We start from the raw sequence: 18,123 nt of genomic DNA, 5'->3' as shown, positions 1-18,123 counted from the left end.
ATGGTACAGATATGGTGCAGGCAGACAGGCATGGTGCAGATATGGTGCAGATATGGTGCAGATATGGTACAGATATGGTGCAGGCAGACAGGCATGGTGCGGATATGGTGCAGATATGGTGCAGACATGGTATACATAAGGTAAAGACATGTACAGATATGGTGCAGGCAGACAGGCATGGTGCAGATATGGTGCAGATATGGTGCAGATATGGTGCAGGCAGACAGGCATGGTGCAGATATGGTGCAGATATGGTGCAGATATGGTGCAGGCAGACAGGCATGGTGCGGATATGGTACAGATATGGTGCAGGCAGACAGGCATGGTGCAGATATGGTGCAGATATGGTGCAGGCAGACAGGCATGGTGCAGATATGGTACAGATATGGTGCAGGCAGACAGGCATGGTGCAGATATGGTGCAGATATGGTACAGATATGGTGCAGGCAGACAGGCATGGTGCGGATATGGTGCAGATATGGTGCAGACATGGTATAGATAAGGTAAAGACATGTACAGATATGGTGCAGGCAGACAGGCATGGTGCAGATATGGTGCAGATATGGTACAGATATGGTGCAGATATGGTGCAGGCAGACAGGCATGGTGCGGATATGGTGCAGATATGGTGCAGACATGGTATAGATAAGGTAAAGACATGTACAGATATGGTGCAGGCAGACAGGCATGGTGCAGATATGGTGCAGATATGGTACAGATATGGTGCAGATATGGTGCAGGCAGACAGGCATGGTGCGGATATGGTGCAGATATGGTGCAGACATGGTATAGATAAGGTAAAGACATGTACAGATATGGTGCAGGCAGACAGGCATGGTGCAGATATGGTGCAGATATGGTGCAGATATGGTACAGATATGGTGCAGGCAGACAGGCATGGTGCGGATATGGTGCAGATATGGTGCAGACATGGTATAGATAAGGTAAAGACATGTACAGATATGGTGCAGGCAGACAGGCATGGTGCAGATATGGTGCAGATATGGTGCAGATATGGTGCAGGCAGACAGGCATGGTGCAGATATGGTGCAGATATGGTGCAGATATGGTGCAGGCAGACAGGCATGGTGCGGATATGGTACAGATATGGTGCAGACATGGTACAGACATAGTACAGATAGGATGTAGACATGATGCAGACATGGCACAGATACAGACACAGAGCATGTATGAAGGTACAGACACAGATAACATACAAATGGACACAAAGTAAGCCTACATCTCATGACGAAGCCAAGGGCTCCACGCAAGGTGTCTCTATTCTTGTCCAGCATGCCTGTCAGGTTGTAGCTGATGCTGCCTGCATAGTGGATGATGGTGAAGGTGGTGCCCTTGTCACGGGGTGTCTTGTATACTCCAGGGTACTTCTCACCTGGAGCAGATGGACACAGCAAATGAGTGTTCGCATACTCTCACCAGGTGCCACGTGAAGGCGTGTGACATGTGTGACCTTCTACCTGGACCCAGCTTTGTGTGATATGTGAAGGAGTACACCTTCTACCTGGACCCAGCAATGTGTGATATGTGAGAGAGTACACCTTTCTCCCTGGACCCAGCTGTGTGTGATATGTGAGAGAGTACACCTTCTACCTGGACCCAGCTGTGTGTGATATGTGAGAGAGTACACCTTCTACCTGGACCCACCTATGTGTGATATGTACCAGGACCCAGTTGTGTGTGACATATATGGGAGTACACCATCTACCAGGACCCAGCTGTATGTGATATGTGAAGGTGTACACCATCTACCAGGACCCAGCTGTGTGTGATATGTGAAGGTGTACACCATCTACCAGGACCCAGCTGTATGTGATATGTGAAGGTGTACACCATCTACCAGGACCCAGCTGTGTGTGATATGTGAAGGTGTACACCATCTACCAGGACCCAGCTGTATGTGATATGTGAAGGTGTACACCATCTACCAGGACCCAGCTGTATGTGATATGTGAAGGTGTACACCATCTACCAGGACCCAGCTGTGTGTGATATGTGAAGGTGTACACCATCTACCAGGACCCAGCTGTGCGTGATATGTGAAGGTGTACACCATCTACCAGGACCCAGCTGTGTGTGATATGTGAAGGTGTACACCATCTACCAGGACCCAGCTGTGTGTGATATGTGAAGGTGTACACCATCTACCAGGACCCAGCTGTATGTGATATGTGAAGGTGTACACCATCTACCAGGACCCAGCTGTGTGTGACATATATGGGAGTACACCATCTACCAGGACCCAGCTGTGTGTGATATGTGAAGGTGTACACCATCTACCAGGACCCAGCTGTGTGTGATATGTGAAAGTGTACACCATCTACCAGGACCCAGCTGTGTGTGACATATATGGGAGTACACCATCTACCAGGACCCAGCTGTGTGTGATATGTGAAGGTGTACACCATCTACCAGGACCCAGCTGTGTGTGATATGTGAAGGTGTACACCATCTACCAGGACCCAGCTGTGTGTGATATGTGAAAGTGTACACCATCTACCAGGAACCAGCTGTGTGTGACATATATGGGAGTACACCATCTACCAGGACCCAGCTGTGTGTGATATGTGAAGGTGTACACCATCTACCAGGACCCAGCTGTGTGTGATATGTGAAGGTGTACACCATCTACCAGGACCCAGCTGTGTGTGATATGTGAAGGTGTACACCATCTACCAGGACCCAGCTGTATGTGATATGTGAAGGTGTACACCATCTACCAGGACCCAGCTGTATGTGATATGTGAAGGTGTACACCATCTACCAGGACCCAGCTGTGTGTGATATGTGAAGGTGTACACCATCTACCAGGACCCAGCTGTGCGTGATATGTGAAGGTGTACACCATCTACCAGGACCCAGCTGTGTGTGATATGTGAAGGTGTACACCATCTACCAGGACCCAGCTGTGCGTGATATGTGAAGGTGTACACCATCTACCAGGACCCAGCTGTGTGTGATATGTGAAGGTGTACACCATCTACCAGGACCCAGCTGTGTGTGATATGTGAAGGTGTACACCATCTACCAGGACCCAGCTGTGTGTGATATGTGAAGGTGTACACCATCTACCAGGACCCAGCTGTGCGTGATATGTGAAGGTGTACACCATCTACCAGGACCCAGCTGTGTGTGATATGTGAAGGTGTACACCATCTACCAGGACCCAGCTGTGTGTGATATGTGAAGGTGTACACCATCTACCAGGACCCAGCTGTATGTGATATGTGAAGGTGTACACCATCTACCAGGACCCAGCTGTGTGTGACATATATGGGAGTACACCATCTACCAGGACCCAGCTGTGTGTGATATGTGAAGGTGTACACCATCTACCAGGACCCAGCTGTGTGTGATATGTGAAAGTGTACACCATCTACCAGGACCCAGCTGTGTGTGACATATATGGGAGTACACCATCTACCAGGACCCAGCTGTGTGTGATATGTGAAGGTGTACACCATCTACCAGGACCCAGCTGTGTGTGATATGTGAAGGTGTACACCATCTACCAGGACCCAGCTGTGTGTGATATGTGAAAGTGTACACCATCTACCAGGACCCAGCTGTGTGTGACATATATGGGAGTACACCATCTACCAGGACCCAGCTGTGTGTGATATGTGAAGGTTTACACCATCTACCAGGACCCAGCTGTGTGTGATATGTGAAGGTGTACACCATCTACCAGGACCCAGCTGTGTGTGATATGTGAAGGTGTACACCATCTACCAGGACCCAGCTGTGTGTGATATGTGAAGGTGTACACCATCTACCAGGACCCAGCTGTGTGTGATATGTGAAGGTGTACACCATCTACCAGGACCCAGCTGTATGTGATATGTGAAGGTGTACACCATCTACCAGGACCCAGCTGTATGTGATATGTGAAGGTGTACACCATCTACCAGGACCCAGCTGTGTGTGATATGTGAAGGTGTACACCATCTACCAGGACCCAGCTGTGCGTGATATGTGAAGGTGTACACCATCTACCAGGACCCAGCTGTGTGTGATATGTGAAGGTGTACACCATCTACCAGGACCCAGCTGTGCGTGATATGTGAAGGTGTACACCATCTACCAGGACCCAGCTGTGTGTGATATGTGAAGGTGTACACCATCTACCAGGACCCAGTTGTGTGTGATATGTGAAGGTGTACACCATCTACCAGGACCCAGCTGTGTGTGATATGTGAAGGTGTACACCATCTACCAGGACCCAGCTGTGTGTGATATGTGAAGGTGTACACCATCTACCAGGACCCAGCTGTGTGTGATATGTGAAGGTGTACACCATCTACCAGGACCCAGCTGTGTGTGATATGTGAAGGTGTACACCATCTACCAGGACCCAGCTGTGCGTGATATGTGAAGGTGTACACCATCTACCAGGACCCAGCTGTGTGTGATATGTGAAGGTGTACACCATCTACCAGGACCCAGCTGTGTGTGATATGTGAAGGTGTACACCATCTACCAGGACCCAGCTGTATGTGATATGTGAAGGTGTACACCATCTACCAGGACCCAGCTGTGTGTGACATATATGGGAGTACACCATCTACCAGGACCCAGCTGTGTGTGATATGTGAAGGTGTACACCATCTACCAGGACCCAGCTGTGTGTGATATGTGAAAGTGTACACCATCTACCAGGACCCAGCTGTGTGTGACATATATGGGAGTACACCATCTACCAGGACCCAGCTGTGTGTGATATGTGAAGGTGTACACCATCTACCAGGACCCAGCTGTGTGTGATATGTGAAGGTGTACACCATCTACCAGGACCCAGCTGTGTGTGATATGTGAAAGTGTACACCATCTACCAGGACCCAGCTGTGTGTGACATATATGGGAGTACACCATCTACCAGGACCCAGCTGTGTGTGATATGTGAAGGTTTACACCATCTACCAGGACCCAGCTGTGTGTGATATGTGAAGGTGTACACCATCTACCAGGACCCAGCTGTGTGTGATATGTGAAGGTGTACACCATCTACCAGGACCCAGCTGTGTGTGATATGTGAAGGTGTACACCATCTACCAGGACCCAGCTGTATGTGATATGTGAAGGTGTACACCATCTACCAGGACCCAGCTGTGTGTGATATGTGAAGGTGTACACCATCTACCAGGACCCAGCTGTGTATGATATGTGAAGGTGTACACCATCTACCAGGACCCAGCTGTGCGTGATATGTGAAGGTGTACACCATCTACCAGGACCCAGCTGTGTGTGATATGTGAAGGTGTACACCATCTACCAGGACCCAGCTGTGCGTGATATGTGAAGGTGTACACCATCTACCAGGACCCAGCTGTGTGTGATATGTGAAGGTGTACACCATCTACCAGGACCCAGCTGTGCGTGATATGTGAAGGTGTACACCATCTACCAGGACCCAGCTGTGTGTGATATGTGAAGGTGTACACCATCTACCAGGACCCAGCTGTGTGTGATATGTGAAGGTGTACACCATCTACCAGGACCCAGCTGTGCGTGATATGTGAAGGTGTACACCATCTACCAGGACCCAGCTGTGTGTGATATGTGAAGGTGTACACCATCTACCAGGACCCAGCTGTGTGTGATATGTGAAGGTGTACACCATCTACCAGGACCCAGCTGTATGTGATATGTGAAGGTGTACACCATCTACCAGGACCCAGCTGTGTGTGACATATATGGGAGTACACCATCTACCAGGACCCAGCTGTGTGTGATATGTGAAGGTGTACACCATCTACCAGGACCCAGCTGTGTGTGATATGTGAAAGTGTACACCATCTACCAGGACCCAGCTGTGTGTGACATATATGGGAGTACACCATCTACCAGGACCCAGCTGTGTGTGATATGTGAAGGTGTACACCATCTACCAGGACCCAGCTGTGTGTGATATGTGAAGGTGTACACCATCTACCAGGACCCAGCTGTGTGTGATATGTGAAAGTGTACACCATCTACCAGGACCCAGCTGTGTGTGACATATATGGGAGTACACCATCTACCAGGACCCAGCTGTGTGTGATATGTGAAGGTTTACACCATCTACCAGGACCCAGCTGTGTGTGATATGTGAAGGTGTACACCATCTACCAGGACCCAGCTGTGTGTGATATGTGAAGGTGTACACCATCTACCAGGACCCAGCTGTGTGTGATATGTGAAGGTGTACACCATCTACCAGGACCCAGCTGTATGTGATATGTGAAGGTGTACACCATCTACCAGGACCCAGCTGTGTGTGATATGTGAAGGTGTACACCATCTACCAGGACCCAGCTGTGTATGATATGTGAAGGTGTACACCATCTACCAGGACCCAGCTGTGCGTGATATGTGAAGGTGTACACCATCTACCAGGACCCAGCTGTGTGTGATATGTGAAGGTGTACACCATCTACCAGGACCCAGCTGTGCGTGATATGTGAAGGTGTACACCATCTACCAGGACCCAGCTGTGTGTGATATGTGAAGGTGTACACCATCTACCAGGACCCAGCTGTGCGTGATATGTGAAGGTGTACACCATCTACCAGGACCCAGCTGTGTGTGATATGTGAAGGTGTACACCATCTACCAGGACCCAGCTGTGTGTGATATGTGAAGGTGTACACCATCTACCAGGACCCAGCTGTGCGTGATATGTGAAGGTGTACACCATCTACCAGGACCCAGCTGTGTGTGATATGTGAAGGTGTACACCATCTACCAGGACCCAGCTGTGTGTGATATGTGAAGGTGTACACCATCTACCAGGAACCAGCTGTATGTGATATGTGAAGGTGTACACCATCTACCAGGACCCAGCTGTGTGTGATATGTGAAGGTGTACACCATCTACCAGGACCCAGCTGTATGTGATATGTGAAGGTGTACACCATCTACCAGGACCCAGCTGTGTATGATATGTGAAGATGTACACCATCTCCCAGGACCCAGCTGTGTGTGATATGTGAAGGTGTACACCATCTACCAGGACCCAGCTGTATGTGATATGTGAAGGTGTACACCATCTACCAGGACCCAGCTGTGTGTGACATATATGGGAGTACACCATCTACCAGGACCCAGCTGTGTGTGATATGTGAAGGTGTACACCATCTACCAGGACCCAGCTGTGTGTGATATGTGAAAGTGTACACCATCTACCAGGACCCAGCTGTGTGTGACATATATGGGAGTACACCATCTACCAGGACCCAGCTGTGTGTGATATGTGAAGGTGTACACCATCTACCAGGACCCAGCTGTGTGTGATATGTGAAGGTGTACACCATCTACCAGGACCCAGCTGTGTGTGATATGTGAAAGTGTACACCATCTACCAGGACCCAGCTGTGTGTGACATATATGGGAGTACACCATCTACCAGGACCCAGCTGTGTGTGATATGTGAAGGTGTACACCATCTACCAGGACCCAGCTGTGTGTGATATGTGAAGGTGTACACCATCTACCAGGACCCAGCTGTGTGTGATATGTGAAGGTGTACACCATCTACCAGGACCCAGCTGTATGTGATATGTGAAGGTGTACACCATCTACCAGGACCCAGCTGTGTGTGATATGTGAAGGTGTACACCATCTACCAGGACCCAGCTGTGTATGATATGTGAAGGTGTACACCATCTACCAGGACCCAGCTGTATGTGATATGTGAAGGTGTACACCATCTACCAGGACCCAGCTGTGTGTGATATGTGAAGGTGTACACCATCTACCAGGACCCAGCTGTGCGTGATATGTGAAGGTGTACACCATCTACCAGGACCCAGCTGTGTGTGATATGTGAAGGTGTACACCATCTACCAGGACCCAGCTGTGTGTGATATGTGAAGGTGTACACCATCTACCAGGACCCAGCTGTGTGTGATATGTGAAAGTGTACACCATCTACCAGGACCCAGCTGTGTGTGACATATATGGGAGTACACCATCTACCAGGACCCAGCTGTGTGTGATATGTGAAGGTGTACACCATCTACCAGGACCCAGCTGTGTGTGATATGTGAAGGTGTACACCATCTACCAGGACCCAGCTGTGTGTGATATGTGAAAGTGTACACCATCTACCAGGACCCAGCTGTGTGTGACATATATGGGAGTACACCATCTACCAGGACCCAGCTGTGTGTGATATGTGAAGGTGTACACCATCTACCAGGACCCAGCTGTGCGTGATATGTGAAGGTGTACACCATCTACCAGGACCCAGCTGTGTGTGATATGTGAAGGTGTACACCATCTACCAGGACCCAGCTGTGTGTGATATGTGAAGGTGTACACCATCTACCAGGACCCAGCTGTGTATGATATGTGAAGGTGTACACCATCTACCAGGACCCAGCTGTATGTGATATGTGAAGGTGTACACCATCTACCAGGACCCAGCTGTGTGTGATATGTGAAGGTGTACACCATCTACCAGGACCCAGCTGTGCGTGATATGTGAAGGTGTACACCATCTACCAGGACCCAGCTGTGTGTGATATGTGAAGGTGTACACCATCTACCAGGACCCAGCTGTGTGTGATATGTGAAGGTGTACACCATCTACCAGGACCCAGCTGTGTGTGATATGTGAAGGTGTACACCATCTACCAGGACCCAGCTGTGTGTGATATGTGAAGGTGTACACCATCTACCAGGACCCAGCTGTGTGTGATATGTGAAGGTGTACACCATCTACCAGGACCCAGCTGTGTGTGATATGTGAAGGTGTACACCATCTACCAGGACCCAGCTGTATGTGATATGTGAAGGTGTACACCATCTACCAGGACCCAGCTGTGTGTGATATGTGAAGGTGTACACCATCTACCAGGACCCAGCTGTGTGTGATATGTGAAGGTGTACACCATCTACCAGGACCCAGCTGTGTGTGATATGTGAAGGTGTACACCATCTACCAGGACCCAGCTGTGTGTGATATGTGAAGGTGTACACCATCTACCAGGACCCAGCTGTGTGTGATATGTGAAGGTGTACACCATCTACCAGGACCCAGCTATGTGTGATATGTGAAGGTGTACACCATCTACCAGGACCCAGCTGTATGTGATATATATGTGAAGGTGTACACCATCTACCAGGACCCAGCTGTGTGTGATATGTGAAGGTGTACACCATCTACCAGGACCCAGTTGTGTGTGATATGTGAATGTGTACACCATCTACCAGGACCCAGCTGTGTGTGATATGTGAAGGTGTACACCATCTACCAGGACCCAGTTGTGTGTGACATATATGGGAGTACACCATCTACCAGGACCCAGCTGTGTGTGATATGTGAAGGTTCCACTACACTCTATCAATATCACATACTCCCCTGGGGACTGTATGGACACAACTCAAAAGGACAGAGACCTGTGACAGCTGTGGTTGGTAGAAATAGTGTAAAACATTTATTTCTTTTAAAAACACATCCATCCTGAGCCCACTTGCACAGAATGATCTTTGTGCTATGACTATCTTAAGTTCATGTTGGAGAATGGGAGTTACAGTCACTGTAGTGCTCAGAAGGCTTTGTGCAAGTGAACTCAGTAATTAAAACTGACCACAATTCTAAGTATTTAGCGCTGTCGTTTTTATCATCATGACTAATGTTTATGTGTGCACAGATATTTTCAAGTACGTGACATTTGGTGTGGAATAGGGGTGTTGATCCACCATAACCCAGCTGCATGTGATATCTGAAGGAGTACACCATTTACCAGGACCCAGATGCATGTAATATGTGAAGTACACCTTCTACCAGGACCCAGCTGTGTGATGTGTAAGGGAATACACATTCTACCTGGTCCCTGGTGCAGCTTGTTGGCCAGACTTCTGTCTGTGGCTTGTTTGAGGGAACTCTCTTCATCTAGCAGTGCAAGGATGCCTGTGTTCTTCTGCAAAATTACAACACCAAGACACTAAAACACGATTTCATATCTGAAGGCAAATAACATATACGGAATATCATGATCCTCAAACAGATATTGAGATGATATGAATGGCCACTTTGCAACACAGCAACTGTGTACCAGCAACACCCCAACAGTATCCCAGCAACACCCCAACGGTATCCCAGCAACATCCCAACTGTATCCCAACAACACCCCAATTTTATCCCCCAACACCCCAACTGTATCCTAACAACATCCCAATTTAACCCCCGCAACACCCCAACTGTATCCCAGCAACACCCCAATTGTATCCCCACAACACCCCAACTGTATCCCAGCAACACCCCAATTGTATCCCCACAACACCCCAACTGTATCCCAGCAACACCCCAATTGTATCCCCACAACACCCCAACTGTATCCTAACAACATCCCAATTTAACCCCCGCAACACCCCAACTGTATCCCAGCAACACCCCAATTGTATCCCCACAACACCCCAACTGTATCCCAGCAACACCCCAATTGTATCCCCACAACACCCCAACTGTATCCCAGCAACACAACAACTATGTCTCAGCACCATAACTGTAGAATGAGTGAGTGAAATGCTTAACCACTAAGATGCTCCATTCCCCCTATATTTGGAGCTGTATAAGCTGGGGATTATCTATAGACTTGTGCTATATCAGGAAGCTGGGGACATATCTATAGAGCTGTGGGGTATCAGGAAGCCGGGGATTATCTATAGACCTGTGCTGTATCAGGAAGCTGGGGACATATCTATAGAGCTGTGCTGTATCAGGAAGCTGGGGACATATCTATAGAGCTGTGGGGTATCAGGAAGCCGGGGATTATCTATAGACCTGTGCTGTATCAGGAAGCTGGGGACATATCTATAGACCTGTGCTGTATCAGGAAGCTGGGGACATATCTATAGACCTGTGCTGTATCAGGAAGCTGGGGACATATCTATAGAGCTGTGCTGTATCAGGAAGCTGGGGACATATCTATAGAGCTGTGGGGTATCAGGAAGCTGGGGATTATCTATAGACCTGTGCTGTATCAGGAAACTGGGGACATATCTATAGACCTGTGCTGTATCAGGAAGCTGGGGACATATCTATAGACCTGTGCTGTATCAGGAAGCTGGGGACATATCTATAGAGCTGTTCTGCATCAGGAAGCTGGGGACATATCTATAGACCTGTGCTGTATCAGGAAGCTGGGGACATATCTATAGAGCTGAGGTGTATCAGGAAGCTGGGGATTATCTATAGACCTGTGCTGTATCAGGAAGCTGGGGACATATCTATAGAGCTGTGGGGTATCAGGAAGCTGGGGATTATCTATAAACCTGTGCTGTGTCAGGAAGCTGGGGACCTATCTATAGAGCTGTGCTGTATCAGGAAACTGGGGACATATCTATAGACCTGTGCTGTATCAGGAAGCTGGGGACATATCTGTAGACCTGTGCTGTATCAGGAGGCTGGGGACATATCTATAGACCTGTGCTGTATCAGGAAGCTGGGGACATATCTATAGACCTGTGCTGTATCAGGAAGCTGGGGACATATCTATAGAGCTGTGGTATATCAGGAAGCTGGGGACATATCTATAGACCTGTGCTGTATCAGGAAACTGGGGACATATCTATAGACATGTGCTATATCAGGAAGCTGGGGACATATCTATAGACCTGTGCTATATCAGGAAGCTTGGGACATATCTATAGAGCTGTAGTGTATCAGGAAGCTGGGGACATATCTATAGACCTGTGCTACATCAGGAAAACTGGGGATATATCTATAGACCTGTGCTGTGTCAGGAAGCTGGGGACATATCTATAGAGCTGTGGTATATCAGGAAGCTGGGGACATATCTATAGACCTGTGCTGTATCAGGAAGCTGGGGACATGTCTATAGAGCTGTGGTGTACCAGGAAGCTGGGGACCTATCTATAGACCTGTGCTGTATCAGGAAGCTGGGGACATATCTATAGACCTGTGGTGTATCAGGAAGCTGGGGACATATCTATAGACCTGTGCTGTATCAGGAAACTGGGGACATATCTATAGACATGTGCTATATCAGGAAGCTGGGGACATATCTATAGACCTGTGCTATATCAGGAAGCTTGGGACATATCTATAGAGCTGTAGTGTATCAGGAAGCTGGGGACATATCTATAGACCTGTGCTACATCAGGAAAACTGGGGACATATTTATAGACCTGTGCTGTATCAGGAAGCTGGGGACATATCTATAGACCTGTGCTGTATCAGGAAGCTGGGGACATATCTATAGACCTGTGCTGTATCAGGAAGCTGAGGACAAATCAATAGACCTGTGCTGTATCAGGAAGCTGGGGACATGTCTATAGACCTGTGCTGTATCAGGAAGCTGGGGACATATCTATAGACCTGTGCTGTATCAGGAAGCTGGGGACATATCTGTAGACCTGTGCTGTATCAGGAAGCTGGGGACATATCTATAGAGCTGTGGTATATCAGGAAGCTGGGGACATATCTATAGACCTGTGCTGTATCAGGAAGCTGGGGACATATCTATAGAGCTGTGGCGTACCAGGAAGCTGGGGACCTATCTATAGACCTGTGCTGTATCAGGAAGCTGGGGACATATCTATAGAGCTGTGGGGTATCAGGAAGCCGGGGATTATCTATAGACCTGTGCTGTATCAGGAAGCTGGGGACATATCTATAGAGCTGTGCTGTATCAGGAAGCTGGGGACATATCTATAGAGCTGTGGGGTATCAGGAAGCCGGGGATTATCTATAGACCTGTGCTGTATCAGGAAGCTGGGGACATATCTATAGACCTGTGCTGTATCAGGAAGCTGGGGACATATCTATAGACCTGTGCTGTATCAGGAAGCTGGGGACATATCTATAGAGCTGTGCTGTATCAGGAAGCTGGGGACATATCTATAGAGCTGTGGGGTATCAGGAACCTGGGGATTATCTATAGACCTGTGCTGTATCAGGAAACTGGGGACATATCTATAGACCTGTGCTGTATCAGGAAGCTGGGGACATATCTATAGACCTGTGCTGTATCAGGAAGCTGGGGACATATCTATAGAGCTGTTCTGCATCAGGAAGCTGGGGACATATCTATAGACCTGTGCTGTATCAGGAAGCTGGGGACATATCTATAGAGCTGTGGTATATCCGGAAGCTGGGGACATATCTATAGACCTGTGCTGTATCAGGAAGCTGGGGACATATCTATAGAGCTGAGGTGTATCAGGAAGCTGGGGATTATCTATAGACCTGTGCTGTATCAGGAAGCTGGGGACATATCTATAGAGCTGTGGGGTATCAGGAAGCTGGGGATTATCTATAAACCTGTGCTGTGTCAGGAAGCTGGGGACCTATCTATAGAGCTGTGCTGTATCAGGAAGCTGGGGACATATCTATAGACCTGTGCTGTATCAGGAAGCTGGGGACATATCTGTAGACCTGTGCTGTATCAGGAGGCTGGGGACATATCTATAGACCTGTGCTGTATCAGGAAGCTGGGGACATATCTATAGACCTGTGCTGTATCAGGAAGCTGGGGACATATCTATAGAGCTGTGGTATATCAGGAAGCTGGGGACATATCTATAGACCTGTGCTATATCAGGAAACTGGGGACATATCTATAGACATGTGCTATATCAGGAAGCTGGGGACATATCTATAGACCTGTGCTATATCAGGAAGCTTGGGACATATCTATAGAGCTGTAGTGTATCAGGAAGCTGGGGACATATCTATAGACCTGTGCTACATCAGGAAAACTGGGGATATATCTATAGACCTGTGCTGTGTCAGGAAGCTGGGGACATATCTATAGAGCTGTGGTATATCAGGAAGCTGGGGACATATCTATAGACCTGTGCTGTATCAGGAAGCTGGGGACATGTCTATAGAGCTGTGGTGTACCAGGAAGCTGGGGACCTATCTATAGACCTGTGCTGTATCAGGAAGCTGGGGACATATCTATAGACCTGTGGTGTATCAGGAAGCTGGGGACATATCTATAGACCTGTGCTGTATCAGGAAACTGGGGACATATCTATAGACATGTGCTATATCAGGAAGCTGGGGACATATCTATAGACCTGTGCTATATCAGGAAGCTTGGGACATATCTATAGAGCTGTAGTGTATCAGGAAGCTGGGGACATATCTATAGACCTGTGCTACATCAGGAAAACTGGGGACATATTTATAGACCTGTGCTGTATCAGGAAGCTGGGGACATATCTATAGACCTGTGCTGTATCAGGAAGCTGGGGACATATCTATAGACCTGTGCTGTATCAGGAAGCTGGGGACAAATCAATAGACCTGTGCTGTATCAGGAAGCTGGGGACATGTCTATAGACCTCTGCTGTATCAGGAAGCTGGGGACATATCTATAGACCTGTGCTGTATCAGGAAGCTGGGGACATATCTGTAGACCTGTGCTGTATCAGGAAGCTGGGGACATATCTATAGAGCTGTGGTATATCAGGAAGCTGGGGACATATCTATAGACCTGTGCTGTATCAGGAAGCTGGGGACATATCTATAGAGCTGTGGTGTACCAGGAAGCTGGGGACCTATCTATAGACCTGTGCTGTATCAGGAAGCTGGGGACATATCTACAGAGCTGTAGTGTATCAGGAAGCTGGGGACATATCTATAGAGCTGTGGTGTATCAGGAAGCTTGGGACATATCTATAGAGTTGTGGTGTATCAGGAAGCTGGGGACATATCTATAGACCTGTGCTGTATCAGGAAGCTGGGGACATATCTATAGAGCTGTGGTGTACCAGGAAGCTGGGGACCTATCTATAGACCTGTGCTGTGTCAGGAAGCTGGGGACATATCTATAGAGCTGTGGTGTACCAGGAAGCTGGGGACCTATCTATAGACCTGTGCTGTATCAGGAAGCTGGGGACATGTCTATAGACCTGTGGTATATCAGGAAGCTGGGGACATATCTATAGACCTGTGGTATATCAGGGAGCTGGGGACATATCTATAGAGCTGTGGTATATCAGGAAGCTGGGGACATGTCTATAGACCTGTGGTATATCAGGGAGCTGGGGACATATCTATAGACCTGTGCTGTATCAGGAAGCTGGGGACATATCTATAGAGCTGTAGTGTATCAGGAAGCTGGGGAAATATCTATAGACTTGTGCTGTATCAGGAAGCTGGGGACATATCTATAGAGTTGTGGTGTATCAGGAAGCTGGGGACATATCTATAGAGCTGTGCTGTATCAGGAAGCTTGGGACATATCTATAGAGTTGTGGTGTATCAGGAAGCTGGGGACATATCTATAGACCTGTGCTACATCAGGAAAACTGGGGATATATCTATAGACCTGTGCTGTGTCAGGAAGCTGGGGACATATCTATAGACCTGTGCTGTATCAGGAAGCTGGGGACATATCTATAGACCTGTGCTGTATCAGGAAGCTGGGGACAAATCAATAGACCTGTGCTGTATCAGGAAGCTGGGGACATGTCTATAGACCTGTGCTGTATCAGGAAGCTGGGGACATATCTATAGACCTGTGCTGTATCAGGAAGCTGGAGACATATCTGTAGACCTGTGCTGTATCAGGAAGCTGGGGACATATCTATAGAGCTGTGGTATATCAGGAAGCTGGGGACATATCTATAGACCTGTGCTGTATCAGGAAGCTGGGGACATGTCTATAGAGCTGTGGTGTACCAGGAAGCTGGGGACCTATCTATAGACCTGTGCTGTATCAGGAAGCTGGGGACATATCTATAGACCTGTGGTGTATCAGGAAGCTGGGGACATATCTATAGACCTGTGCTGTATCAGGAAACTGGGGACATATCTATAGACCTGTGCTATATCAGGAAGCTGGGGACATATCTATAGACCTGTGCTATATCAGGAAGCTTGGGACATATCTATAGAGCTGTAGTGTATCAGGAAGCTGGGGACATATCTATAGACCTGTGCTACATCAGGAAAACTGGGGACATATTTATAGACCTGTGCTGTATCAGGAAGCTGGGGACATATCTATAGACCTGTGCTGTATCAGGAAGCTGGGGACATATCTATAGACCTGTGCTGTGTCAGGAAGCTGGGGACAAATCAATAGACCTGTGCTGTATCAGGAAGCTGGGGACATGTCTATAGACCTGTGCTGTATCAGGAAGCTGGGGACATATCTATAGACCTGTGCTGTATCAGGAAGCTGGGGACATATCTGTAGACCTGTGCTGTATCAGGAAGCTGGGGACATATCTATAGAGCTGTGGTATATCAGGAAGCTGGGGACATATCTATAGACCTGTGCTGTATCAGGAAGCTGGGGACATATCTATAGAGCTGTGGTGTACCAGGAAGCTGGGGACCTATCTATAGACCTGTGCTGTATCAGGAAGCTGGGGACATATCTACAGAGCTGTAGTGTATCAGGAAGCTGGGGACATATCTATAGAGCTGTGCTGTATCAGGAAGCTTGGGACATATCTATAGAGTTGTGGTGTATCAGGAAGCTGGGGACATATCTATAGACCTGTGCTGTATCAGGAAGCTGGGGACATATCTATAGAGCTGTGGTGTACCAGGAAGCTGGGGACCTATCTATAGACCTGTGCTGTGTCAGGAAGCTGGGGACATATCTATAGAGCTGTGGTGTACCAGGAAGCTGGGGACCTATCTATAGACCTGTGCTGTATCAGGAAGCTGGGGACATATCTATAGACCTGTGCTGTATCAGGAAGCTGGGGACATATCTATAGACCTGTGCTGTATCAGGAAGCTGGGGACATGTCTATAGACCTGTGGTATATCAGGAAGCTGGGGACATGTCTATAGACCTGTGGTATATCAGGGAGCTGGGGACATATCTGTAGAGCTGTGGTATATCAGGAAGCTGGGGACATGTCTATAGACCTGTGGTATATCAGGGAGCTGGGGACATATCTATAGACCTGTGCTGTATCAGGAAGCTGGGGACATATCTATAGAGCTGTAGTGTATCAGGAAGCTGGGGAAATATCTATAGACCTGTGCTGTATCAGGAAGCTGGGGACATATCTATAGAGTTGTGGTGTATCAGGAAGCTGGGGACATATCTATAGAGCTGTGCTGTATCAGGAAGCTGGGGACATATCTATAGAGTTGTGGTGTATCAGGAAGCTGGGGACATATCTATGCCACATCAGGGTCAAATAATGAGGATGAACTGACCTCCAGGAAGAGGTTTATGGCACAGTGGTTACTATGGCAACTGACATCAGTGACAGGAACACCCTCAAGCAGGCAGTCTTGTCTCTCTTGCTGGAACACCTGCTCATTGAAGAACATCTGTAGCTGCTCATTGGCCAAATTGATGCAGATCTGAAAACAGACAATCAATCATTAATGGTAATATACAGTCCATTATAAATGATTGCTGAGATGCAGGATGCAGCTGATGACAGACACCCAGCCACAACCAAGTGCTAACACGTACTCAGAATATACACACCTGTTCAAAGCCATTGCTCTTCAAGTTCTCAAATCCAAATATATCAAGGACAGAAACACTGAAATTAGCCTCACTGCAACACAAAAGCAGACTTAATCTCAATTGGTGTTGTCATTATCTTGAGCAGCATAACAACGTTCAAGCAAATATTGTACATTCAGCAAAGTGCATAGCATCTGTTCTGGGGCCCCTGTGGTCAAGGATGACTAAACAAAATTACTGTTCAGAATGATGTTGGTCACCCGCTACCTGACAACTTTACTGTATGTGGGTGTATCTAGCTGACCTGGGATCAATGATCTGACAACTTTGCTGTATGTGGGTGTATCTAGCTGACCTGGGATCAATGATCTGACAACTTTACTGTATGTGGATGTATCTAGCTGACCTGGGATCAATGATCTGACAACTTTACTGTATGTGGATGTATCTAGCTGACCTGGGATCAATGATCTGACAACTTTACTGTATGTGGATGTATCTAGCTGACCTGGGATCTATCGGCTGTATGGTGTTGTTTATTCCATTCACAAGCCAGCTAAACAAGCGAGAATACAGGGCCTTGGCCAGAGCATCACGACTGTCCTCTGCCTCACAGACAGACAGGGGGCGCCTCAACTCCTCACCTGCAACAACAGATGATTCCACACTACCTGTGATGATTCCACACTACCTGTGATGA

At 48.0% G+C, this 18,123-nt stretch overlaps 1 protein-coding gene across 3 annotated transcripts in view; it reads right to left on the bottom strand.

The window, feature by feature from the left end:
• The window catches only part of LOC137280690 (unconventional myosin-XVI-like), a 236,700-nt gene that overhangs the window by 142,958 nt on the left and 75,619 nt on the right, over window positions 1-18,123 (bottom strand). For all 3 annotated transcript variants that reach the window (XM_067811903.1, XM_067811906.1, XM_067811904.1), the window contains exons 17-21: window positions 17,932-18,067; window positions 17,442-17,514; window positions 17,162-17,311; window positions 9,830-9,923; window positions 1,241-1,393 (exon numbers count right to left, since the gene is read on the bottom strand). In XM_067811903.1, coding sequence (XP_067668004.1) covers window positions 1,241-1,393; window positions 9,830-9,923; window positions 17,162-17,311; window positions 17,442-17,514; window positions 17,932-18,067 — 606 coding nt within the window. The remainder of the gene's footprint in view (window positions 1-1,240; window positions 1,394-9,829; window positions 9,924-17,161; window positions 17,312-17,441; window positions 17,515-17,931; window positions 18,068-18,123) is intronic.

The sequence above is a fragment of the Haliotis asinina genome, chromosome 4 (genome assembly GCF_037392515.1).
Source record: "Haliotis asinina isolate JCU_RB_2024 chromosome 4, JCU_Hal_asi_v2, whole genome shotgun sequence".
Taxonomy (NCBI): domain Eukaryota; kingdom Metazoa; phylum Mollusca; class Gastropoda; order Lepetellida; family Haliotidae; genus Haliotis; species Haliotis asinina.
This window is presented reverse-complemented; position numbering and strand designations above follow the sequence as displayed.